General features: G+C 36.3%; 1 protein-coding gene across 4 annotated transcripts in view; it reads right to left on the bottom strand.

The window, feature by feature from the left end:
- LOC150109786 (uncharacterized) overlaps window positions 1-26,590 on the bottom strand; it is a 1,408,745-nt gene that overhangs the window by 1,161,649 nt on the left and 220,506 nt on the right. For all 4 annotated transcript variants that reach the window (XM_090396626.1, XM_090396635.1, XM_090396653.1 and 1 more), the window contains 3 exons: window positions 20,534-20,620; window positions 20,121-20,405; window positions 9,069-9,119 (listed from right to left, as the gene is read on the bottom strand). In XM_090396626.1, the coding sequence (XP_090252752.1) occupies window positions 9,069-9,119; window positions 20,121-20,405; window positions 20,534-20,620 (423 nt within the window). The remainder of the gene's footprint in view (window positions 1-9,068; window positions 9,120-20,120; window positions 20,406-20,533; window positions 20,621-26,590) is intronic.

Below are 26,590 nucleotides of genomic sequence, written 5' to 3'. Positions count from 1 at the left end.
GGTTCTAGAAATATTGTCAGGTGCCATCATTTCAGACCCATAATAAAAGAAAGGACAGAACAAACTTTCCATGCCTTATGAAAGTGACTTATGACATGCCAACAAAGACAATTTCCCCCAACTGCACATACAAACTTGATGTGACCTAACTTTTGCCCAGAGAGAAAACAAGAGAGAGAAAACCTTCAAAAACAACTTAAAGAAAAATGTCGAAATGGAGATAACAGTTGGATCATCAACTAAAAACAAGTTAAATTAGTGCAAAAATCAAGTCACACCACCATTGGAGAGCAGTATGAAGGAATTGCATGTGAAGTGTGCAAGACTCTTCAGGTCAAATATATGTCCCACAGAATCTTGTATATCCACTTCACTAACATCTGTTGACTCAACCATCTTCGGTCTATCTAATCTTACCTACTCTTTTTGGCAGGAAAAATTTCACCTCCCCCGCCTCAGCATTATTCATCTCAACCTTCCAAACCACACACTCTTTAATTCCTTTTGACCCAAGGATGGCATCTGCACATATATATGCTCTGACATACTCTGCCAGAGAACATCCAACCTAGAATCACCAACTTTGACCTCCTTTGGTTGAAAATATCCCTTAACAACTCACCCAAATTCATCTGCTGTCTCTACTGCTTCCCTAATGCCACCAACCACTCTGAGCTCTTTAATTTCCTCTCCTTAAAAATTGATTTTCTATTCCAGTTGTACAGATAGATCTTGCAGGCAGAGATTCTTTACAAGAATTGTTCTCATGCCATCCAGAATACCAGATAACTCGAACCACTCCCCAAAACACCATAGATCTCTTCCTCACCAATGACCCTTCCAAATACACAATGAATGTAGTGGGACCCTCTAGGTAATTCTGACCACAATTTAGTGCTCATCTCCTTCCCAATGCAACAATGTTTACACAGCCACTCCCATATAAGAAGAGATGATTGGAAAACGTGGATGCTTAGAGAGCGTTTGAGGACAGAAAGGAGCTATATGCAAGAGACTGCTTGCATTTGAATGAGGAAGGACATAGGCATCTGAAGAGATTGCTGTTTTCTGAACAAGTTGGTGCATCATCAATGCCAGGAAACTAGAATTACCAGGGTAGATGGTAGTAGGGGTGGCCTCCTGCGGGAATGGGTGCTTGTGGGAATGGGGGAACAACATCAAGTAACACTGAATCAAATGGAGTCTAGAGGAGATAATGATAGGTATAGAAGCAGTGACATTTTTATGCTTTGTACTAATGTCAGGAGTAGTATCTGGAATAAAGGAGATGAATTGGTATCATTGATAGCATCAGCCTGGCCAAAGATTACTGGGATCTCTGAGACATGGTTGATGGAAGATGATATAATAACAGGAAGAGAAGTAGCAGGGTACAGCATTTTTCAGCAGGATAGGAAGGGAAAATGCGGTGGTGGAGTACTGCTTATGAAAAGTGATGACTATGTCATTTCAGAGTGAAGGCTTTGGAGGGCAATGACACTAATAGTTTTGAAAGCATATGGTGTAAAGTAGAGGTGAGCAAGACAGGATATTTAGTGGGATGTTGCTATAATCACTGTGGGATCACTATAATCATGCTCTCTGCTCCTTGGAGCCAAGGAGCAGAGAGTGTGGAGAGCAGGAGATGTTTAGGCAATTGAGCTTCGCAAGTGCAATAAGAATGATTGTTATGGGAGATTTTAACTAAAGCAGTATAAGTTGGGAAGAGGAAAATGCTTGTAGTTATAAGTGAATGAAATTTCTGGAATTCTTGAGGGACAGATATCTTAGGAAACATGCAATAGAGGGAACAAGAGGTTCAAGAGTTTTGGGTTTGGTCATAGCATCAGAAGAGCAGATAATAATTGAGATGACATCTCTACCCCCTGTTGTAGAGAGTGACCATCTGGTTTTGACTTGGAAGATGAATAGACATGCAGGAGTAGCAAAGAAAAAGAAACGCATATGGAATTATAAAGCATGTGATTATAATAGTCTTAGATATCAACTTGGGATAGTTCCAAGGAGGGCAGAATTGGAAGGCCGGGATATCATTAGTGTGTGGGAAATTGTGAAGCAATATTTGTTGGCAGCAACAGTAAGCTGTATTCCATGAGTGAAGAAGAGGACATTTGGTGTAAAGTGGATGACAAACAATATCAAACAGGAACTGCAGGTTAAAAAGAGATTATGGAAGGGATATAAGGAGAGTTCTTGCGAGTTACAACATCCCTGATAGCCATGCTGCAGTTGTTCAATACTGGCGTTTATGAGAACTCGCAAGCACGCATGCAATGAACAATAGCGCGTTAGATAGAACAACTTGAAAAATACAATGTTTTTGTGTCAATTATGTGTTGCATTTTTTTGCATGTACTTCTCAGTTTTTTGTAACTTCAATTTTTATTATAATGTTCTACATTTAGTGGATACCTGAAGAAGGCTGTAAAAGGCTGAAACTAGTTGTATCATTCTCATTAAAACTTAATATTTTATCTCGGTTTAAAGTCATTAAATATTTATTCTTTAAAAAAAAAAAAAAAAAAAATATATATATATATATATATATATATACATATATACACATGTTTGTTATGTTAGGGTACTTTTTTAAAAACAGAAAATTTTAAATGTTTGGAATTTTGTACAAGGTAACTGATCGTTGATTTTGTGATAATGAGGAAAAAAACTGTGAAAATTTGAGATGATTTAAGTATTCCTAGGAGTTGTGATGGGTAGTTCTCAATATTGTTCTGAATAAATTACATTCTCAGTGAAGGCAATCATCTCACCAGCAAGAGCTGCTGAGGCTTTTTCATCCATTATGCTAGTTTAAAAGCTGGAACAGTTTAAGACTGTCCACAATTTTTGAAATGTCTTGAACAGAAATATTTCTGGCTCTATGGAAGGTTCAACTGATAGCAGTTAATATAATTCAGAACTATTTCAAGTATATGGTGATAGCAACAGGTTTGCCAATATTCACCAAAATGGAAGCAGGCACCATTTATCAACCCATGTTGGCAGACAGAGTGCAGAGCACATTCATTTAACCTTCTCATAGATATCCCATTAAACTGAAATGTCAAAAACTGCTTGTGCTATCTGTTTACCTCATCCAGTCAGAAGTTTTGGAACGTCAAGCAGTGAACAACTCCTTCACCTGAAATGAGAATCAGAAGGTGATCAAACATTTCTTTCTTTGAAATATGGCAGGGAGTTGGCATCTACCTTGATATATTGTTTAATATGAATATTGCACTGGCTCAAGTTCCAAAGTAGAAAAAGAAAGGCAAGATTGTAGCTCTTCATAAGGGAGGTAACAGAACTCAAGCATCATATAAAACTATAGGCCTATCTGTATTTCAGTTGTTCTAGTTAAGTGTTGGAGTGGGGGAAGCTGGTGAGAACCAGAATTCAGAATTGGGTTGACAACAATAGTATTCTCTTTCATAGCAAGAATGGATATGATAAAGATCATATTTTAGTAATCTACTTACGTATTACAATAAATTGATGGTTTCATTGGACAAAGGAGATGGATACCAAGATTTTGCAAAGACTTTTGATAAATTACCACTTGATAAGTTGATAGTCAAACCAGAGTGGAAGGGGTTAGATATTAGGATAGTGCATTGGATCCGAGATTGGCTATCTGATAGGTAACAGCAAATTGTGTATGGGGGAGCAATATCCAGAAGAAGAAGAAAATCGCCAATAGTGTGCCTCAGGGATCTGTTTTAGAGCCATTCCTGTTTAATGTTAATGATATTGGGGAAGATTTTGATGGGAATATCCAGTTTTTTGCAGATGATGCAAAGTTGAGATGAACTATGAGGAGTAGAGCAGATGTTCTGGCCTTACAAGAAAACTTGAATATATTTAGTGAATGGGCGTGAGAGTGGGGATGCCAGTTCAATGTAGCAAAATGTAAGGTTTTAAAATTTGATAAACAAAGATAGGATGTAACATTTATGCTTGGTGGAGATATATTGTTGGAGGTGGAAGAAATAAGAGATCTTGGGATGATGGTGGATACGGATATAAAATTTAGAGGATACCTTTTTGTAAGAACAACATTGTTAGAACAACACAATAAATTCTGGCAATGATGAGGAGGAGACTGATTTCTACAAGTAAGGAGATTCTTGTTATATTTTTAAGGTATTGATTAGGCCACATATGAACTACTGTGCACAGATTTGGTCACCTGCTTTTGAAAAGAATGAAGAGATATTGGATAAGGTACAAAGACAATTGACAATGGTAGTTTCTGGTCTCTGGAATGTTGAGTATAAAGAAAGATTGAGAAGATGCAATTTACAAAGTCTAGAGGATATGAAAAGGAAGAGGGGTGATATGATAGATACACACAAGTTGACAAGTGCTTGTTATAGGATCAATGTTTTCATAAAATGGTGGGAAATCAGGGGAGAACAAGAGGTCATCCCTGGCAGTTGTATAAGGAAGATGTGAACAAGAGTTTTTTGCATGCAGAGTTGTGAATGATTGGAATGCTTTGCCTGAGGGTGTGGTGTCTGCAGAGAATATACATTACCATGAGTCACATTCTTTTTTATCAAATATGGAAGGAGACGGTGAATACATTGAAGCTAATGCAGGTGCATCTACAATTTACCCAATCCAATGTTCCTCTCTGCATAAAAATGGTTTATTTTAATGCTGAAAGGTCATCCAAGCAAAATTATGGAAATGAGCACATCAAAGATAGGAAAACATGGTCATGCTAAGGTTCACTTGGTTGCGCTTGGTACCTTCACAACAAAAAAATATGAAGATTTGTGTTCTTCTACACATAATATAGATGTTCCAAATGTTAGCTGTTCAGATTTTCAGCTTAGTGATATTAGTGATCATCATGTGTCACCTTTGTCATTCATCAATGTGGCAAATCCACATTGATGAATGTGTTAGAATTCCAGAAGGTGATCTTGGTCAGAAAATTAGAGAAGAATTTGGTAAAGAGGATAATAAATTGAGGACTCTCATTGAAAGTGATCACATCCCGTTGCATGTATTGAGGAGTTAAAAGAATTCACACTTTCATCTGGTTCAGTTAGTGCTAAATTTTTCATTTCATATAAATTGAAACCTGAATTAAGCCAAATTTAAATTTTAAATTGGCCTATTTTTATGTAAAAGAGTTAAAACTTAATTTGAGGGATTTTCTTTCACTTTTTTTCCATAAATTGTGAACTACAGCTTCATTATGGGATTTAAATGCTTACAAAGCTGGAAGACAGTTGTTTTTATCTTAAGTGTTGTCAGTCTTGTTTCATTAAAGACAAAAAGACAAATGAAGAGGTACTAGAGATGGCAGGTGTAAACAGGAGCCTGATGAAAGAAATTAAAAAGAGAAAAGTCAGATATTTTGGACATATTCTGAGACATAACTGCCTACAAAGGACACTTCTCGAAGGAACTGTTGAGGGAAAGAGAGGAAGACAAAGACCGGAATGGATGAAAAATATAGATGACTGGACTTATCTCTCATATGAGGAATGCAGCAGAGAGATGCAGAATAGGACATGGTGGAGACACATGGTGGTCAATCTCCTGGAGGGAGAAGACACCTGACAGGACAGGAATAGAGGGAACAAGAGGTTCGAGAGTTGTGGATTTAGTCATAGTATTAGAAGAGATGATAATAACTGAGATGACATCTCTCCCTCCAGTTGGAGAGAGTGACCATATGGTTTTGACTTGGAAAATGAATAGACATGCAGGAGTATCAAAGAGACGGGAATGTATGTGGAATTATAAGGCGGGTGATTATAATAGTCTTGCATATCAACTTGGGACAGTTCCATGAATGAAGGGAGGAACTGGAAGGGCGAGATATCCTTAGTGCTTGGGAAGTTGTGAAAGAATATTTGTTAGCAGCAATACTAAGCTGTATTCCAAGAGTGAGGAAGAGAACACAATTTGATGTAAAGTGGATGACAAACAATATCAAACAGGAACTGCAGGTGAAAAAGAGATTATGGAAGAAATATAAGGAGAGGTACAGAGAGCAGATGCATGAGGGGAAAAAAACTCAGACCAGGAGTGTGACTAGTATGGTGAGGAATGAATTCAAGTAGTGGTATGATAGACTTTGTGTTTCCTAGGAAGGTCCTCCCACAATGAGTCTCTTGACTCCATGGATGCCTTAATAATAATAATAATAATAATAATGTTTAACGCACAGTATGATGAGCTGTGTATATGATAAAGAGATCTCCTTTGACTCCATGGGGTCTTAGGATAATAATAATAACAATAATAATATATTCTCTACCTTTTTATCATCCCAGTGAATGGTTAAAATGGCATCTGCTTTTATGTCCTTGGCAATTTTCTTTATTATTATTATTCGTGACACCTCCAAGGAGTCCGAAGACTCATCGCGGGAGGACACCAATTGTACAACTCTCTGTCTCCACCACTACACCAATCCTCTACTACCAATCATCTGCATCAGTGCCATCTACAGCCCACCACACCACAGCTAGTATTTTTTTGTCTGTAAATTACGTGTATTCTGAAGGGTCGATTTGTTTGTACGTGGGATGAAAAACCAGAGTTTCAAGGGAGAAAAAACCCTGCAACCTCCGTATGAGATCAGCTAATTCACCTTCAATTGAAAAAGTCCATATAAAAATTCCTCCCATCATGACGAGAATCGAACTCAGGTCTTTTCCAATCAAGGCGCTTATGCTTTTTATATTCTGTTGATATATGAAATGGCTGGTGTTGTATTCCACTGGGATGAGACTTCAATAAAGGTCACACCAGTCTGGGTAGTGGCTCTTCCCATAATGCATAGCATTATACATGTCTAAAAGGATAGGTGCATTACATTTTGGGACACTAAGGAAATCGATGTGAAGTCGTTATCCTCTATATACAATAACACTCATAGACAGGCTTAGGCTTATACATTGGTTATGCATTATTACAACACTTAAGGAATTGAACAATGTAGTTAAGGATATAAATTAAATTATACTTTAATAAATACTTTCCGATATTTCTTTTATTTGGCCCTTGGCCAATTTCTTTATGGAGACCTTTGAAGAAAAAGCCTTAACCTCTGCCCCACAAAAACCAACCATGTGGTTTCGCTACACTGATGATGTGTTCACTATTTGGCCACATGGCTCTGAAACACTTCTCTCCTTCTTAACACACTTAAACAACCAACACCCCAGAATCAAGTTTTCCTCTTTTTCACTCTGGAAAAAGAGGAAAACAACAGCCTCTCTTTCCTAGACACACTAGTCACCCACCAGCCTAATGGAACCTTAGTTTTCTCAGTTTACAGAAAACCCACCCATACAGGCAGATACATTCACCAACAATCCCACCACCCCCTCCTCACAACAATATAGAGTGGTGAAAACACTATACAACAGGGCTAAACTAATCAGTTCAAACGACTTGGCCCTAAACACTGAACTAAATCACATCCTCAACACTTTCTCAGCCAATGGCTACCCCCCCCCCCCCACCCAAAAGAATCCAAAAAATATTAGAACCTACAAACCACAGATCCTCCCCCCCGCTCCACAACAAGGATTACTCTAAATCCATCACCATTCTCTACATCCAAGGCACCTCGGAAAAGATTACCAAAATCTTAAAAAAACATGACTTGACCTCCTGTTACAGACCTTACAGAAAATTGGCATCCCTTATCCGCTCCACTAAAGACCAACCACTTCCCCTAGACCTACCTGGTGTATACCAGGTCCCTTGCAGTTGTAAACTGTCTTACTTTGGCCAAACAGGCAGGACAGTGAATATCAGAATTTCTGAACACAAGGACTACATCCGTTTTCACAAGTACAGCCATTCTGGTCTTGCAGACCATGCTCTGGATACATGCCACAGAATACGGTGGAAGAAAGCTACAGTAATACACCATAGCAAATACAAATTCGAAAGACTATTTATGGAATCAGCCTCAGCCCTAAGAAATTCTCCAAACACCTCAACAAATTTGGTTGTATGCGACTGCCCCAAATTTGGGAGGCTTACATCTGCAGACCTTCAGCCCAATGGCCAAGAACACCTACTTAGCCCACTAGAGAGCATCATCAGGACTTTTAGGAGAACAATAGCTTTTTCTCTTCATTCCAAGTTACAGTGTTGTAGTGCCCACATGCACGTGCCTTTTTTGTAAGTTCCTTTAGAAGATGGCAACATGACGTTGACGAAATATCGGAAAGTATTTTTTAAAGGATAATTTAATTTATATCCTTAACTACGTTGTTCAATTCCTTAAGTGTTGTAATAATACAATAACACAGTTGTGAAGTGATTTCAAGTGTAAACTCTGTTTGCTTACATTTGGATAAAGCATGAAACCAAGAATATAATTTCTTGGCATCTTTAATTTATTGTATAATGAAGTGAAAAAAAAAAAACATTCAACAACTGAGGTAGCATATGACCATTGGAATGTAGGATATGAAAACAGAATGAGGGAATTCTATTTGCAGAGCCTGGCAGACAGGACAAGGAAAGAAGAACTGATATAATGAGACTTAAAATTTGGTGAAGGGTTTGTGCCAGAAGATAGGGGAAAAAAGACATCCATTGCATTTGTATAAGGAAAGTGTGAGTGAAAAGTAAGTTTTTTTTTGTGTGGAGAGGTGGGAAAGTGGAAGGATTGCCTGAGAGTACAGCAAGCATTAAACAGCAAACTAATTTAAGCAGAAACTGATGATCACTGCATCTGTGAAGACTTCACAAGAGTAGTCCAACTGCATGAAGAGATGGTGATGGCAAAGTCAATAATAACAATAATGGTCTCTACAATCCAAAGGTATTTACAAACATCTATACCATATTAGATTTGATTTGTGCAGCCTATCAAGTGTTAAAGCAGTAATTTTATCATCTCAGCCATTGGAGTGGCAATGATTAAATCTGACAAGAAAATCTAATCAATCAAATGAAGCATAAGACAAAACTATACAAATGAAAGCTAAACAATGTAATTATACAAATTAAAAAAAAAAAAAAAAAACTGTTTAAAGGAAAGTTTTCTTACACCTTACCTGTTGATTCAGCTACAAATGGGGTTTCTGTGGTTGATTCTTCAGGAGGGCCTGTATAATAAGAATGAAATATATAAAGATTATATATAAGTAATTTTTTTAGTAATTTAATTGTTATATAAAATGTTCAGAAAAGTTTGAGTCAAAAAAAGTCAAACATTTTCTCATTTTTAATTCTAAAATTCAAAACTTTTTCTTTCTTAACCACTCTTAATAAAGCACACATATTTTTTCCTCACTTATTTTGGTATACATAAGCATGCTTGTGTTTTTTTTTCCTAAGGAATATATAATCAGACAAATGCCTACTTTGATAAATTCAGACTTATGCAAATCATTCTGAAAGAAACATAGAAAAATTTTTGAATTATAAAAATTTTACTTAATGCACTTACATTACTTGCATGCCACCTAACAGTAGTTGGCTGCAAGGAAGATAGCTAATGTAGTGTACACATCTTCTCAATCTTAAATTGTTTACTACTGAAAAACTCTCATATATGTATTTGTAATCATACATTTTAAGGAGAATACTATTTGATGTAAAATGGATGACAAACAATATCAAACAGGAACTGATATTGTTTGTGTGCATTGTTGCAGAGTACACTCATGACTGGAAAAGGAAAAGAAGTGAAAACAGATAACTGGCAATAAACAATAACAGATGATGCTTTAGCCCAGGGGTCACCAAAGTTATTTGCCTGTCGACCCCTTCAAGAGTTTCTTGACTTGTTATCGACCCCTATATTTTGCTATTATGTAATTATAATAGGACAAGCAAAAAAAGATGCTTATGTGAGTTTTTAGATTGTTTATTTTATAGTTACAGTGTTTATTGTATGTATAATATAGTATATATTATTATATTACTATTACTACTACTACTATTACTATCACTAGTAATATCACTGGTATTACTAGTGATATTAATAAACTACTGGTATTAATATCACTGGTATTACTACCAGCGCTGCTCAACTCTTCAACATAGAGAAGTTTAGTTTGTGAATGAATAACGATTGAATTATAATATGTATGTTGATGAATTTTAGAACATTAACACTCACTTGTATGTCGATGTGCAAAAATGAGACTGGGATCGAATACTTATAAGTAAATAAGAACCACGCATATGTTGCAATCTCGCTCCCACTGCGCCGGCTGGCAGGAACCACCAACATCCGTTTATTGGTAAATACGTAATTTTGGCCTACTTGATTGGCCTCAGTAACTATTTTCATGACCTTACTCCATCTTACAGGTCCTATCCATGGACCTGTAAGATGGAGGTACTGATCCCATGATTCACTCTTAATTGCGTTGTCATTACCTCCATGTCTTTTGTCATGGAGGTAATCCAAGTTAACCTAATTAAATATTACCCATACAGTGATGTCTTATATTTTTCTGTTGACCCCCAATCGACTCCTGAGCCCGAATCGACCCCTAACAATGTCATATCGACCCCTTTGGTGACCACTGCTTTAGCCTGTTACCAAGAAAAAACAAATGATTAAATTGGCAATTTTTTCCCTCATATTATTTATGCTGTATTAGACTACTTTGCATTCATAATAATTACATATTAAAATGTGTGTGTCCATCTGATGAATGAAATTAACAGAAATAAGCTTCAAAAATAATAATGTATTACTATTCATCATACCCACTCATACCCATTGCTGAGAGTAATGGGTATGAGCGGGTTAAATCCAACTTGAATAAAATTTAAGTTACATAAAGGTTTTTGGAATGTAACTCTTATGTTACATAACTTGGTGTCTGTCTGTCTGTGACTGTGTTTTATGCATCTGTCAATTGCAATCTTTATAAAATTTTTCATCCAATTTCAATTGAAAATGAAATACCACTTTAAGATGTGCATGTCACTAAAAATTCAACCAAAATATTGGTGCAGATTCTGTAGTTATTAGGTGCTTATCACATAAATAAATGTTTGACTTGTCATGCACTTATTTATATGTATTTATATTTAAAATGATGACCTGGAACCTCAGTCACAACTGTTGCCTGTCCACTTTCAGAATTTAGGGAATTGCAATTTGTAACCACATTAAGTAATTTTTGCTGTTAGTTCCAAAATAGTGTTATAGTTTGAATCTAGTATACACGCGACCTACATATAGAAATTTTCAATTATTACATCATGTTTTATGATCTGTTGCATTCAAATTTGCATTGTTCTTTTCCTTCACACACTGAAGTTGTTTCACAAAATGTAAAATGAAGTATTTGTATTTAATTTTAACCAGTTAATTTTTGATGCAGTGTGTGTTTTTCTATTTTGCCTAACCATTGGCTGGCCGAGTGGTTAGCATATCCTCTCTCCAGCCAAAAGGCTGAGGGTTCGAATCCCACCATAAGCATGGATGTTTGTGATTGTCTTTGGAAATACTAGTGGTGGTCGGTGGTAGATGGCGTTGGTGTAGTTGCAGTCAGTTGGCGGATGGAATGGCAGAGACAGAGTTATAGAGCAGGTACCCTTCCTTGATGAGTCTTTGGACTCCCTGGAGGTGTCCAATAATAATAATAATAATGAATATGATCAAAAAACTCTTGAGATTGTCATTAAAGAGATAGATAGATAGATATAAAACTGACATCCTGGGAATTACAGAAGCCAGACAAAATGGAGAAGGTCACTTCAAAAGATAGGATTGTAAGCTAGTTGTTTACTCAGGAGATGACTCAAAGCATCATGGAGTAGTTTGATATACTGAAGACAGTTCAGGAAAGAAGCTTTCTTGGCTATAACTCTCATTAATGATAAGATACTTTCTATTAGACTTAAGGTTCACCCTACCAATGTATCAATCATGGTAGTTTATGCACCCCATGATTGATAGGCCTCTTGAAGAGAGTGAGGAATTCTATGAAAACTTACAGACTGTTTTGGACTGCCTACCAAGGAGAGACATACTTTACATCTTAGGAGACTTAAATGCAAAAGTCAGAAACAGTATGAGAGTTAGGCCAGAGTGTGGCTTGTTTCGTCTGGGTTAACTAGATTGTGGTGAAAAACTGTTGGAATTGTCCATGCTAACAGATTAGTTATTACCAATACCTGCTTCCAGAAATACTCATGACAGACTTATACTTGGATATCTAACAGTGATAGATCAAGGCATCAGATTGATTACATCAGGCTCTCCAGCAGTGGAAGACAAGCATCTATGATGTACATACTTGTCCTGGAGCAGATTGTAGTACAGACCATCAATAAAACTAAGACTTTGAAAACTTCCAAGTCAGGCACATCTCAATAGACTGGATGTTAGAGTAATTCCTAGTGGATTCATAGAAGAACATCGACTTGGTTGAAGGATTTTTTGAAGACTGATGAGGAGAACTCAGCAGAAATATTTTGGGAAGGAGTCAAGATGATAATACAAGATACAGCCAAGAAGTATCTTGGCCCAATAAGATGACGAACAGATCCATGGATATCAGATTCAACATGGGAACTAATCAAAAGAAGGTGGTTGGAAAAACAAAGGGACACAGGAATTGAAGAATATGAGAAATTACATAGAGAAGTCGGAAGAGCTATCAAGAAAGAGAAAGAAAAATTTTATACTAATAAATGTGAAGAGATAGAGTTCCAGAAGAGGAGGCACAATTATAAAAGATATTTTATTTAACTTGTGACATAAAGCACAAATTTTAGCTCAAACTGAATGCCATCAAAAGACAGGAATGGAGCATTACTAACAGAAGAATTGGAAATCAAAAAACAGATGGAAAGAATATTATGGGGAACTGTACAGCAAAGTGGATAAAGAAAATCTGGAGGAGTCCTCTCACAAGGAAAATTCCGATTTGGAACCTCCTCCACTTAGGCATGAAGTTGAAAGAACAGTTAAACAGCTTAATAAGGCTCCAGTTACAGATGGAAGGATAAGTGTTTCAAAGGTTGATTACAAGGATATGAGAGACAGGATCATGCCCTAGAAACTGTAAGAAGTTAGTTTTCATACCACTATCTAAGAAGGGAGATATGAAGGATTGCAAGAACTATAGAACTATTAGTTTAATATCGCATGTAGGAAAATTTCATTGACGATCATGCTAACTAGGATCGAGGCCAAAGTTGAGGCAGAGATGCCTGAGGAACAAGCAGGTTTTAGGAAAGGTAAGAGCACCAGAGATCAGATCCTTTGTCTTAGACAGATCACAGAAAAATATACAGATGGAAGGATAAGTGTTTCAAAGGTTGATTACAAGGATATGAGAGACAGGATCATGCCCTAGAAACTGTAAGAAGTTAGTTTTCATACCACTATCTAAGAAGGGAGATATGAAGGATTGCAAGAACTATAGAACTATTAGTTTAATATCGCATGTAGGAAAATTTCATTGACGATCATGCTAACTAGGATCGAGGCCAAAGTTGAGGCAGAGATGCCTGAGGAACAAGCAGGTTTTAGGAAAGGTAAGAGCACCAGAGATCAGATCCTTTGTCTTAGACAGATCACAGAAAAATATAAAGAATTTAGAGACACTCCCTCTGAGAATGTGTTTCTTATACTACTCTAAAGCTTTTGACTGTGGGAAGTAATGAAAAGAATGGGTTTTTCCTTAACACACTATCAATATGATAGCCAACTTGTACAGGGAGCAAGAAGCCATGGTAAAAACACGTGTTAAATGAACTGATTGCTTCAGGTTGGAAAGGGAGATAGGCAAGGATGTTTACTTTTTCCTCACTTGTTTAGTATATATGTTGAGGATATCATGCATGAAGCACTGGATGAGCTCAAGACAGGAATTAGGATAGATGGTAGATTGATCAGTAAGTTGAGGTATGCTGATGATGCTGTACTCCTTTGTAATGACAAGGGAAACCAGGATAAATTCTTGATAAAGCTAACAAGCTCAGTAATAACAGAGGACTTCAACTCAATCCTAGCAAGACAAAAATGATGGTTCTCAAAGGAAATACAAAGTGTACCTTATTGGAGAAAGAATTGAGGAAATTGGCAAGTTTGAGTATACCTGGGATCCATGATCAGTGTGAAGAATTGCTGTTCAGAAGACACCAGAAGAGGATTTGTTGTTTGTTATGTTCCATCGAGTTGTTTTCGACTCCTGGTGATTCTATGAACATACATTCTCCATTCAGATCTGTCCCTGGCCATATCTTTCAGAATTTCCAAGTGCATTCCAGTTGTTTCTTTAATTCCATCCACCCATCTCATTCTTGGTCTTCCTCTTCTCCTGCTTCCACCAACTTTAGCAATCATCATCTTCTCTAGACTGTCATTTGCTTGCATAATATGTCCGAAGTATGACAATTTTTGCTTCACAATCATAGCTTTGAGGGAGCAATCTGGCTTTATTCTGTCTATCACTGATTTATTGGTTTGCTTTGCAGTCCATGGTAAGAGGATTAGGAATGTCTAAAACAAAGTCAAAGATTTGTCTAAAATCTGGAGCAATCTATTTCCATATAGATCAGAAGTTAACTAGTGTAAAGGAAAAAGAGAACCCATTAGTCCCATCTAACTGTTTGTATATTATTCCCTTCCATAAGAAATAACTAGAATAAATGATGAATATAAATATTTCAAATATGTCAGAGGAGAAATGTGGATTAAAGGTCAAGGTCTCGCTGTCAAAAGCTACGTTGATAAACAATGTGGTAATATCAAATCTTATAATAATAATTTCAGAATTAGATGTTATTGTTGCTGTGGGAGGAGGGGAGAATTGATTTGGATGCAGGTGGGGATGGCTGTGCTGTCATCCAGTAAACAAAGACTGCAGGTATCAGATGTGGAAAGTTAATCTTGTGAGGTTTGGGCAATAGATCATAATTAATGCGATCCACATTGGTCATTATTTCCAAAACTAGTACTTTTTTTGGGAGTGATGGCAAAATTATGATCCACAATTAAGGGACATAATCAAAAAAAAGTCGAAACCAGTCTAGATTGTGGTCTTTCACATAATGAAAAGCATTACACATACCAGAAAGGATGGATGCTTTGCATTATGAGATATTAAGGCAATTAATGTATTAGAAGCCATTATGTCTCTCCTTGGTAGGCAGTCCAAAACCTATATATAAGCAGCCTAATCATGAAGATACTTCACATACAAACTTTGCTTACACTTGCATCAAGGATTAAACAAGAATATAATTTCTTGGCATCTTTAATTTAAATCCATTAACTGTATCTTCTGAAAGTAGTGAAGACAGATTCACCACTACGAAGGTGATCTGAAAATTTCTCGGGCTAACAATGAAAAAATGAATTTATAATTTCAAAATTATTTTTATTTTTCAACATAATCTCCCTTAAGACTAATACATTTATTATAGCGATGCTTGGGTACCATTATCCCATCCCTGTAGTGGTTCTCTGTAAGATCTGCAAAATACCCCTCTACAGCTGCATCACCTCTTGATTCAAAGAAAAACATTGATCAGTGAGGAAGAGTTTTAGTTTTGGGAAGAAACAGAAATCAGAGGGAGCCAAATCTGGGGAATAGGGTGGATGCTCCAACAATTCATAGTGCAGATCCCTTAATTTTCCCCTTTGTGGGTAGATGAATTGTCCTGATGAAAGATGATTTTTTTCTTCTGCAAACCAGGTTTTTTCTTGCGAATTTTTTCATCTAGTCTGGTTAAAAGATCTGAATAATATACCCTGGTTACTGTTTTAACCTTTTCAAGATAATCCGCTCTCCAGCCGCTCTCCGTCTTCTGCCCACTACTTTGACTGCTGTTTGAGTTCTAGTGTGTAATGGTGAATCTAAGTCTCATCCATAGTAATAAATCGATGCACAAAATCAGTTTTATTCTTGTTGAAACATTCTAAGCACTATTCAGAGATTTTCATGAGAGTGCTTTTTGATCTGCAATGAGCAAGCGAGGCACCCATCTTGCACAAAGCTTTTTCATTTGCAATTCTTCATGCAAAATATATCCTACATGTTCTTTTGAAATGCCTATCGTCTCAGCAATTTCACACACTTTGACTCGCCGGTCATCTAATACCATATCGTTCACTCGATCAATGATTTCTGGTATTGTTACACTTTTTGGACGTCCTTCACATGGATCATCTTCAAGGCTGATATGGCCATGTTTAAACTCGGCAGCCCATTTCTTAATTGTCGAAAACAAAGGAGAAGAAGGGCGCCCATAAACTTTTATGAACTTTGAATGAATTTCTTTTGATGTTAAATCTTCTTTTACAAAGAATTTTATAACCGCACGGTACTCAATTTCATCCATATCAAGGGATACAGACACACTTTTTCTTCAGACAGCTGTAGAAAACAACGTACTTGATAGAATGACTTGCAATTTCAGATGGATGCTTATGACAGATATACAAACGTAGAAAAAAAAAATCTTGCCGATAGTGTTGCCATCTATGGTCGAGGCCGAGAACTCTACAGGCCACCCTCGTATATATTCTTGCCATATTTTCTATAGAGAAGTGCTTCACTGTTAAAGGGTATCATATATTTTCAAATGATGACTCTTCCTTTTTGAAGTCACTTCAAAACACCATCATATGATGTGTCATAATTCCCTAAAAGTCTATTGTAATTATAAGGTTAAACAAATTGTACCAAAACATTGTAGACAGAGTATTATAACAATCAGAAATTTCTGCAAGTGGTAATGAAGCCAGAGACATATGGATAGGATATTTATAATAGTGGTTAAGTCATTACATCAGAGAACTATACATATTATTATTATTACCCAAGACCTCATGGAGTCAAAGACTCATCTGGGAGGTCCTTTTATCACACACACACATCTCATCATACCATGCCTTAAACACACTCAAACTCCTTGCAGACACCACACTCTCAGGCAAGGCATTCCAATCATTCACAACTCTGCACGAAAAAAACCTGCCTCTTACTCCCCTACTCACACCCTCTTTATACAGTTTCCAGGGATGACCTCTGGTTCTCCCCTTATCTGCCACTATTCTCTGTAGAACTTCTCCACCACTGATCTTATAACAACCCCTTACCAACTTGTAGGTCTCTATCATATCTTTCCTCTTCCTTCTCTCCACCAGACTCTGCAAATTACATCTTCTCAATTACATCTCTCATTTACATCTCAATTACATCTTCTCAATCAATCTCTCAAATATTAAAGAACAACTTTTTAATATGGATGAAATAACTTTGAGAAGTAAAACAGCCTGTCTAGTGTGCTGGGATATAGTCATCTAGAAACTTGACAAATAGCAGATAGAAAGAAATTGTTAATAAGCAGGTAGCAATAATCAGTCCAAAACAGTCCTTTTGGCATTATATGAAAGTTAATTATGTGGAGCTCCTTAATTCCTTGGTTCCTATTCCTCCTTTAGTTACTATTCTAAATTGAGTATTGAAAACTTATAAATTACCCTCCTTGTCTTTTCACGGAGTTGGCAAGGCTTCCTTGCAATTACACTTCCATGTTTTCTCACCACGTAATCTAAATTTAATCATCTAAATAATCTAATCATCTAAATTTATAATCTAAATAATCTAAATTTAATTATGTATATGCATTTGAGGGTACATATCATAAAGTGATGATAATGATAAATTATCAGAACAGAAAACAAAATAAGCAAAGTAAATTATGCAGGGGATCCACTTGAATATATCTATATGGAAAAATAACTAAATTAACAAAAACACTAACTAGCTGTCTACAGTGCTCAAAATAACTTTAAATCAGGAATCTGAAAATTTGGTTAGATTAAAAAGATGAATATGGATGGAAGCTGCAAATATAAAGCTGATGTTGTGTCGGAAAAAGTGCTGATTCACTATTGGTGAGTCATCCTGCTTTCATCCCAACATACAGTAATGATTAGGTCTAAGGATAAGGACATACTTATGCCTCCAGAATAAGAGCTAAAAAGATAGTGTACATATGCTCACTCAGAAGTATGTCGAACCATCTGAGGTTGTAGATATTGAGTGAATTTGGGAAGTCTATAATTAAAGTTGATAATGTCTGTGTATAAATTAACAAGGGAAAATTATGTATCAGTACTGAAATGTTATTATTAGGTGTACATAAGAATATATATGTATTAGAACCATGTCAAAACAGTTCGGAGTTGCGGTCACCAATCGGCCACCGCTATGAGCCTAACGTAGCCAACAAGAGAGGGCGTTCGTATTGTGCAATATAAGGTCCGGCGTGAGATTCAAATTGCTCTCTTGTTTTCTGTTCCTGCATTCCTGATCCAAGTCCAGGATAGCTGCGGAACCGCCGGTACCAAGCAACAATCTCCCGGTTGCTGTACGTGTCGTGTCGAGTACAGTCATCAAAGGAATGAGGTTGGAATCCCAGTAAAGAGCCATTGGTTTGTTATGCTATCGTACAGTCAGCAAAAGGGGAACCTTTCGAAGATAATAGAAGTAAGTCGCAGATTCCATGAGAATACGTGGCAAGAAAACGCAGAAGTGTAATCGCAAGGAAGCCTCGGCAACTCCGTGAAAGACAAGCAGGGTAATGTACAAGTTTTCAATACTCAATTTAGAATAGTAACTAAAGGAGGAATAGGAACCAAGGAATTAAGGAGCTCCACATAATTGACTTTCATATAATGCTTAAAGGACTGTTTTGGACTAATCTGTCTATGTCAAATAAGCTAATCACTCTAAGCTTATGCTGAGAAAGGAACCAAACCTTCGAACTATTTATTTGGAAGAAACATTTATGATATCATGTCAGAAATTAGCTTGAATATTAACCGAGTTGGGGGGGAGGGAGGATAAAGCCTGAGCATAAATAAGAATATTATCCCAGTACAAGACGCAATACATCTGATATGCTCTATACAAGGATTGTACATAACTATATGCATGTGTTGTTTTTATATGTGAGAACTGAGTAACTCTGTGTAGATTAACCGAGTCTGAACATAGTAACACAAAATTTAGAGTGTGAGACTGTTAGATTACGTTTAGGAGTAGCAATTTTGGATATCTTAAACATAAGAGGGGGGGGGGGTCAGACTCTATAGTAATGAAATTACTATTTAGAGTGTATATATGTAAGTGTTTAAAATAAATGCATTTCTATAACTCAAGGTTCATGATTCTGTTGTTTTCTGAGATTTGAATTACCACTTATTAAACTTTCGGACCTGCATAAGTAAAGGGGGAATCCATTGCCATACAAAAAAGGGGGGAGACTACGACTGCAAATCACATGATCCCTTTAATATTTGAGAGTTGTTTAATTGTGTATCAGAATTCAACTGCCGGCTGGTGCAGTCATTTAAACAATCATAAATTTGTCGGCAAATGAATAACTGACATCTTCAAAGGTATATGAAATAAATACTACGAAATAACGACATAACACTGATGAAGATAATCAGAATGAACAGAGAGCCACATATCCCACAACTATATTAACAATGAAAATATGAAAAAATAACTTACAAGGGGGAAGAGGGATTTCTAATAGACACCTAGAACAAAAATAATATTAAAGTAACTGATAAAGAACACATTAGTAGCAGAGTTATAGAGTTAACTTATGTTCTTACATCCTCATATGTTCTTTCTTGTGATTATATCAATTGCTTTAATATCACATTTGTTCTAGGTGTTCATTAGAACTTTTCAGTTACCCCTTTTACAAAAGATCCAGAGAAAAATCAAAATTAAATAAGTTGATGGAGTTAAGATTTATTTATGCAGTAACATTCACCATAGCAAAAATCACAGTAATCTCAGAAATATTGATAGTGAATATTTTGCTATAATGACTTTTATTTAGAATATACCAATAGCATGATACCAATGGGGATTCAGTCATAGCTATTTAGTAGTTTTTGTAGTCAGTAAGTTTATTATAACAATATTTGCTATAATGAAAGTCAATTGTAAGACAAAAAAATAAGAGCTGATCAAATCAGAGACAAGGCAAATAATAGTATGAAAGTGGTCAGATTACTGTACACTACTAAAGATTCAGAGGAAAGATATGCTAATCAATATTTATAAAAATTAGCTACAAAGTTAAGAGACACCTACATGAGCAAAGCACTCTGATTTCATAGTCTCTGCATTGCTGATTTTGTGAACTTTCACAGATGAGTCCCTTGCTAGTACATGACTGCTTTAACTTTTGCTTTGTAGTCTTGTGAGTTTGACCAGTTTCAGCATCTCTGCATTGTACAGCCACTAAATGTGGACACTTGTCCTTGAAGTCAAGGATTGAAGAAAATGTTTCATAATCATTTCCATCATCATCTGGAGTATCAAGATTGATCCATGAACTCCATGCTCCACAAGTTGGCTTGAATTCAGGAGTGACTACTGAAGAACAAAACAAAACAAATAAAAATTTCATGGCTGAAAACAAACTTAGAAAATGTCTATATAATAGCAACTATCTATGTCTTTGTTAACATTCAAGTATCATTAAGTTTATATATAATTATTACCATCATATTCTGCCTTTTTCTTTTTAGCTTGTTTTTTATCTTCCAGGCAGTTGCAGAAAAATCGAATTTCATAGTCCAAACACTTTCCTAAAAGAGAAAAAATATTGTTTACTGTACAAGGGCTAATGTATACCTTTAATGAAGTTTTATATCACATATGGCAAAAAATTATATTCTGATTTTCTATATTTTATTATTATTATTATTCATGACATCTCCAAGGAGTCAGAATACTCATCATGGGAGGACACCACTTAACAACTGTCTCCACCACTACACCGAACCTCTACTACCAATCATCTCCATCAATGCCATCTACCGCCCACCATAATTTTTGTCTGTAAATTGTGTGTGTTCTGAAAGGCCGATTTGTCAATAATGAATACTTTCCACCCAGACACTATACTGCAAGACAGCAAAGTGTCTGTGGGAGGGAAGTGTTCATTATGAAATATCATTCCAGTAATATTTAATTACGTTAAAAATACCAAGCAATTTTAAAACTGGTTTTACTCCATTTCCCAAGTAAGCAAACAGACAAACAAGTCAAGTTTGCGCCTGCAAGTGATGCAAGGCACAAACTTGACTTGTTTGTCTGTTTGCTTACTTGGTAAATGGAGTAAAACCAGGTTTAAAATTGCTTGGTATTTTTAACATTTATTATACCCAAGGTAAAATACTTTCTACAATATTTAATTACATCAAATGTTGCCAAATATTGTACAAATATCCCTTACTGTATTCACTTATACAATAAAACTACTTGTTTTTCTTACTTCAATAGTATAACATGTGCTGAGGTTGAATGCATTCCATGGTATATGAACATTTTTGTTCCAGTCTTCTGAAACAACAGACATAGCAAAAATGCATCCATTCCTGAATAAAAATAAATAGCACATAAGCAACACAAAGTAAAGTGGAACTTAGTAGACTAAAGACTAAAATTCTATGGGCGCTAGTAAGAAGCCTGCGAATTATTATTATTAGGCCTCCATGTATTCAAGAGTCATCATGAGAGGTCCTCACTGTCATGCTTGTGTGATAAAGCTTTGTACCTGGATTGCCAGTTTCCCTTGGGTTGTTCACTACATGTAATGGTGCAAGGTACTCTCTTCAGATTATTCTGTTAATGTAGGCATTTCCCAGAGTTGTGAACCCTCACCTTTCTTATATATATATAAATGACCTGCTCTCAAACTTTTCTCACAGTTTTGCTGATGACAGCACTTTCCACTCATTCTACTCATATGATAAACCTTGAAGCTCAAACATTAGGTTTCAAGATCTATGATAAGACCTTCAACACTGATCTTCAACCCATCTTGCAAGTGAGTAACAACAATCTAGTTACCTTTAATGCTTAAAAATGCAGTTTGCCTGTTTCTCATGAAAAATCAACCAAACAGTCGAGACCAGAGATCTCTGGTCTTGATTGTTTGGATGATTGGTCTTAGGCTGATTCTCACTACTAATCTTTCCTAGCACAATCACATTATTTGTATAGCACCTTCAGCTTAAAGAAAACTTGGAATACTTTTTTTTTCTCAAGATGTTACTTCTCTCCACTCCAGTAGCTTACTTCATATGAATCTCAAATCCACCCAACCTCAGAATACTGCTTTCACAATCAAAGTGAGACATCTAAAATTTCTCCAAGAATTGTTGATGCAATCCAGAAAAGAGAAGTTTGGTTGATCAATGACACCCTCTCTTACAGACTCTCTTCACAGATGGTCAGTTTCTGCATGGTCACTGTTCAGCAGAACTAGATCCATTATATCCCATTTCTACTAAACCTAGAAGGGCAAGAGTAGAAGCTGCCCCACATCTTTTTATACACACACCAGACACAGAATTAGAAACATTATGCAGATATATGTAAAATGCAAAAAATTTGGTCACATGTTCTAGGCAACTATATAAGAATGCTGCTGGTCAGTAATTGACAATAGTGTTGATCACAATGTAAAAAACTAAGAATTTTTCAAAGTACAATAAAGGACTTAGTGTGGGGTCTGGCTGGAGCCATGATTTTGAAAAAAACACTGGCTGATTTCTCAAAAGAGGAGATATCCAGGGTTTTTAATCCATGGTAAAATAACTCATACTGCTTGTCTAAGAGGCTTTACTAAGACAGTCTGTCAGGAATAAGATTGCCATCTGAAAAGGCTTGTATGGATAAACAGGACTTCCTGAGTGTAGCAACTGACCGAAACATTTAATGAAGGTTGTTCTCGACCCATATCTCACCAAACTATGCACAGGGAAATAAAGATGATCGGTATTGGCAGTTGCATGCCTATATGGAAACCACTAATTTCTGAAGAACCAAAAGTTTCGTCTATAGTGGTGTCAGGAGCACCATAACTGGACACTGGAAAAAAGTCATGTAACTTGATAAGTCATGGTATGCCTTGTTCTGTACAAAGTGCATAGAGAGTTTGGCAAACTCCCCATGAATCAATGACCTCAGCTTGCCTTGTAAACACAACTCAAGGTCCTGGAGTTGGTGTCACAGTGATGGGTATGTTTTGTTGGAAAGTAACAGGTCCCTGGTATTGCTGGAGGGTTGGGTGTCCTCCAGAGAATATTTGAACACTGCTGTCAATCAAGTCCATCCAGTAATGCTAACTTTTTTATCCAGCATGTGACAGTTGTTTCATGGACAACAATGGTCCATCGCATCATGCAAGAATTGTTCAGCAGTGGTTCAACAAGCATGACAGTGACTTTCACCATCTTCCCTGGCTACAAGCCAGGATCTGAAACCCATTGAGAATGTATGGGGTATGTTGTAGATATAGATCCGGTCCAATACTTTGTGGAATCTATACCAAAGTGCATATGTTATGTAATTCAGGCCAAAAGAGGTTCAACATAGTATTAAATAAAAATTTCTAATTCAGTCGCCAATAGCCAGCAAAAAAAAAAAAAAAGAAAAAAAAGAAAAAGAAAAAGAAAAAAGAATGATTATGGAAGAATGACACTCATTGGAGAAAATGGTATATATGTACGGACAACTGCTGCAGAGGATATGGTAGAGATACTTAATGAGAAGTTCATAAAGTTCTTTCATTCTTGTGAATGTGACTTCATGGAGAGATTGAGAGCAGTTGTTAATAGAGGAGAGAGACTGAGTGTAAGTGAGCAAGAGGTTTATGGGGAATTGAGCAAACTTGAAGTTGATAAGGCTGTGGGACTTAATAATATATCATCACATATTCTGAAGGAATGTGCCAGGGAGTTGACATCTGCCTTGCCATATTTTTTTTAATATGAGTCTTAAACTAGGTCAAGTTCCAAAGGAGTGGAAAGAGGGCAAGATTGTGCCATTTCATAAGGAAGGTAATAGAACTCAAGCATCAAATTATAGGCCGATCTGTGTGTCAGGTGTTCTGGTTAAGTTGTTGGAGAAGATAGTGAGAACTAGGATCCAGAATTGGGTTGACAAAAATGGTATCTTTGATGGACAGCGATTTGTTAAAGGGAGGTATTGTTTTAGTAATCTACTTAGTTATTACAATAAGGTGATGGCTTCTTTGGACAGAGGAGAGGGATATATACAGTAGTATACTTAGATTTAGCAAAGACTTTTGATAGTCAAACTAGGGTGGATGGGATTGGATATTAGATTAGTCCATTGGATCAGAGACTGGCTATCTGATAGGTATTAGCAAGTTGTGTATGAGGTAGCAATATCCCGGAAGAGAAATGTGACTAGTGGTGTACCTTAGGGGTCTGTTTTAGGGCTATTACTATTTAACTTGTATGTTAATTATATTAGAAAAGATTTGGATGGCGATATTCAGTTGTTCGCAGATGATGCAAAGTTGTGATGAACTATGAAGAGTAGAGAAGATGTTGTGGCCTTACAAGAAGACTTGAATAAATTGAGTGAATGAGATGGGAATGAGAGTTCAATGTTGCAAAATGTAAGGTTTCAAATTTTGGGAAACAAAGATGGGATGTAGAATTTATACTTGGTGGGGATATATTTTCGGAGGTGGAGAAAATAAGAGATATTGGAGTGATAGTTGTTAAGGATCTGAAATTCAGGGGACACAATGCCATAATTGTGAGGAAAACACAAAGACTTCTGGTAATGATGTGGAGGACACTGACTTGTAGAAGTAGAGAGATTGTTGTTCCATTGTATGAGGCTTTGATTAGGCCACACATGGACTACTGTACACAGATTTGGTCACCTGATTTTCAAAAGGATGAATAAATGTTGGAAAGGGTCCAGAGGCAACTGACTAAGGTAGTTTTTGACCTCTGGAATGTTGAATATGATAAAAGTTTGAGAAGATGCAATTTACAGAGTCTAGTGGATAGAAGGAAGAGGGGAGATATGATAGAGACTTACTAGTTAGTAAGGGGTCATTATAGGATCAATGTTGGAGAGGTTCTACAGAAAACAGTGAGACATCATGGGAGAATCAGAGGTCATCCCTGGAAACTGTATAAGGAGGGTGAGAGCAGGGGAGTGAGAAGCAGGTTTTTTGCATGTAGAATTGTGAATAATTGGAATGCCTTTCCTGAGAGTGTGGTGTCTTCAGAGAATTTGAGTGTGTTTAAGGGTATGATGAGCTGTATGACACACAGCTCATCATTAAGGACCCATTTAGGACCACCTAGATGAGTCTTTGACTGCATGGTATCTTGGGTATTAATAATATGTAGCAGAACTGCAAACTCGCTGAACTGTTACTCTAAGTCATCTTTTATTCCATCTGCCTTAGTTCTGTGGAACAGCCTTCCCCCATAAAGTATTTCCCAATGACTTTAATTTCAAGTTCTTCATAAAGAATATCAACAGATTACTTTGCATATGACTCCCAGCCTACATGCAGCATTTAATTTGCTATAGGCCTTATGACCACATGTTGAGGGGGGGGGGAGGAGTGATCTAAAAAATTAAATTAAATTTAAAAAAATAATGTGAAGAGAAGACAAGAAAAATCTTGACTATTTAATGTTGATAGTGATATCTTTGCACTGATTAAGAATAAAACCATGCACAAGAAATCTGAAATAGAAAGCGAACAATATTTAGTTTTGTGTAGGATAAAAATTAATTTCCTATTGTAAAAAAATTTCATTATTATTGATATTTAAAATAATCATTGTTGGTTTTATTTTTATTTTATTTTTTTCATATCTGATAAGTAACTCTATGATCATTAACCAGTTATTCATCTTCAACACCTCCTAATTGCATATCAGCTCTGATCAAGTCCTGCTCCAAGTACTGGCTTTCTTACCTTGAAGATATGCACACAGGTATGTGAAATTTACAATCCCTCTTTAATAATAATAAACTAATTCCATTTAATTAATATTCCTTTAACCTAATTGGATAAAATGGGCTGCTATATTACCAAAACAGTTTTATTTTTAATAATAATAATTATTATTATTATTATTACAATCTGCATGGAGATGACAAACTCATTGTGGGAGGTTTATTCAGCTGACAACATTTATTATATAGAATCTGAATATCCTTAATATTCCCTGCATTAACAACACACTCTGGTAATCTGTTCCAGTAGTGACAATTCTCCAAGTAAAATATCTACTCCTCACACCCCTCTTCACCACACTTTTACAAAACTTGTAGGAATGACCTCTGGTTCTTCTCCTCTCTAACCTCTACTATTTTTATAAGCCTGGATTAATCTGATAAAATCCTCTCACTAACTTAAACGGCCCTATCATATCACCTCTCTTCCTCCTACCCACCAAACTCTGCAATCCACATTTCTTCAACCTCTCTCCATAGCCAGCATTCCAAATTCCTGATATTGCCTTAGTCACTTGTCACTGGATCCTCTCCAATGTCTCCACATCACATTGAAAACTAGGTGCCAGATCTGAGCACAACAGTCCAAGTGTGGTCTGACTAGTGCCTTACACAGTAGCACAACCACTTCCTTATCCTTACATGTTAGAGTATTTCTTATCATAGCAGCACTACGATGTGCAGCCTTTGCAACAACAACTCTCTAAACTTCAGTCTACTGTCAACCATCACTCCCAAATCACTAATCT

This window comes from Typopeltis vanoorti, chromosome 1 (genome assembly GCF_054136105.1).
Source record: "Typopeltis vanoorti isolate ZY-2024b chromosome 1, IOZ_Tvanoo_1.0, whole genome shotgun sequence".
Lineage (NCBI taxonomy): Eukaryota > Metazoa > Arthropoda > Arachnida > Uropygi > Thelyphonidae > Typopeltis > Typopeltis vanoorti.
The sequence above is the reverse complement of the archived record's forward strand: the minus strand, read 5'-3'. Positions and strand labels throughout refer to the sequence as shown.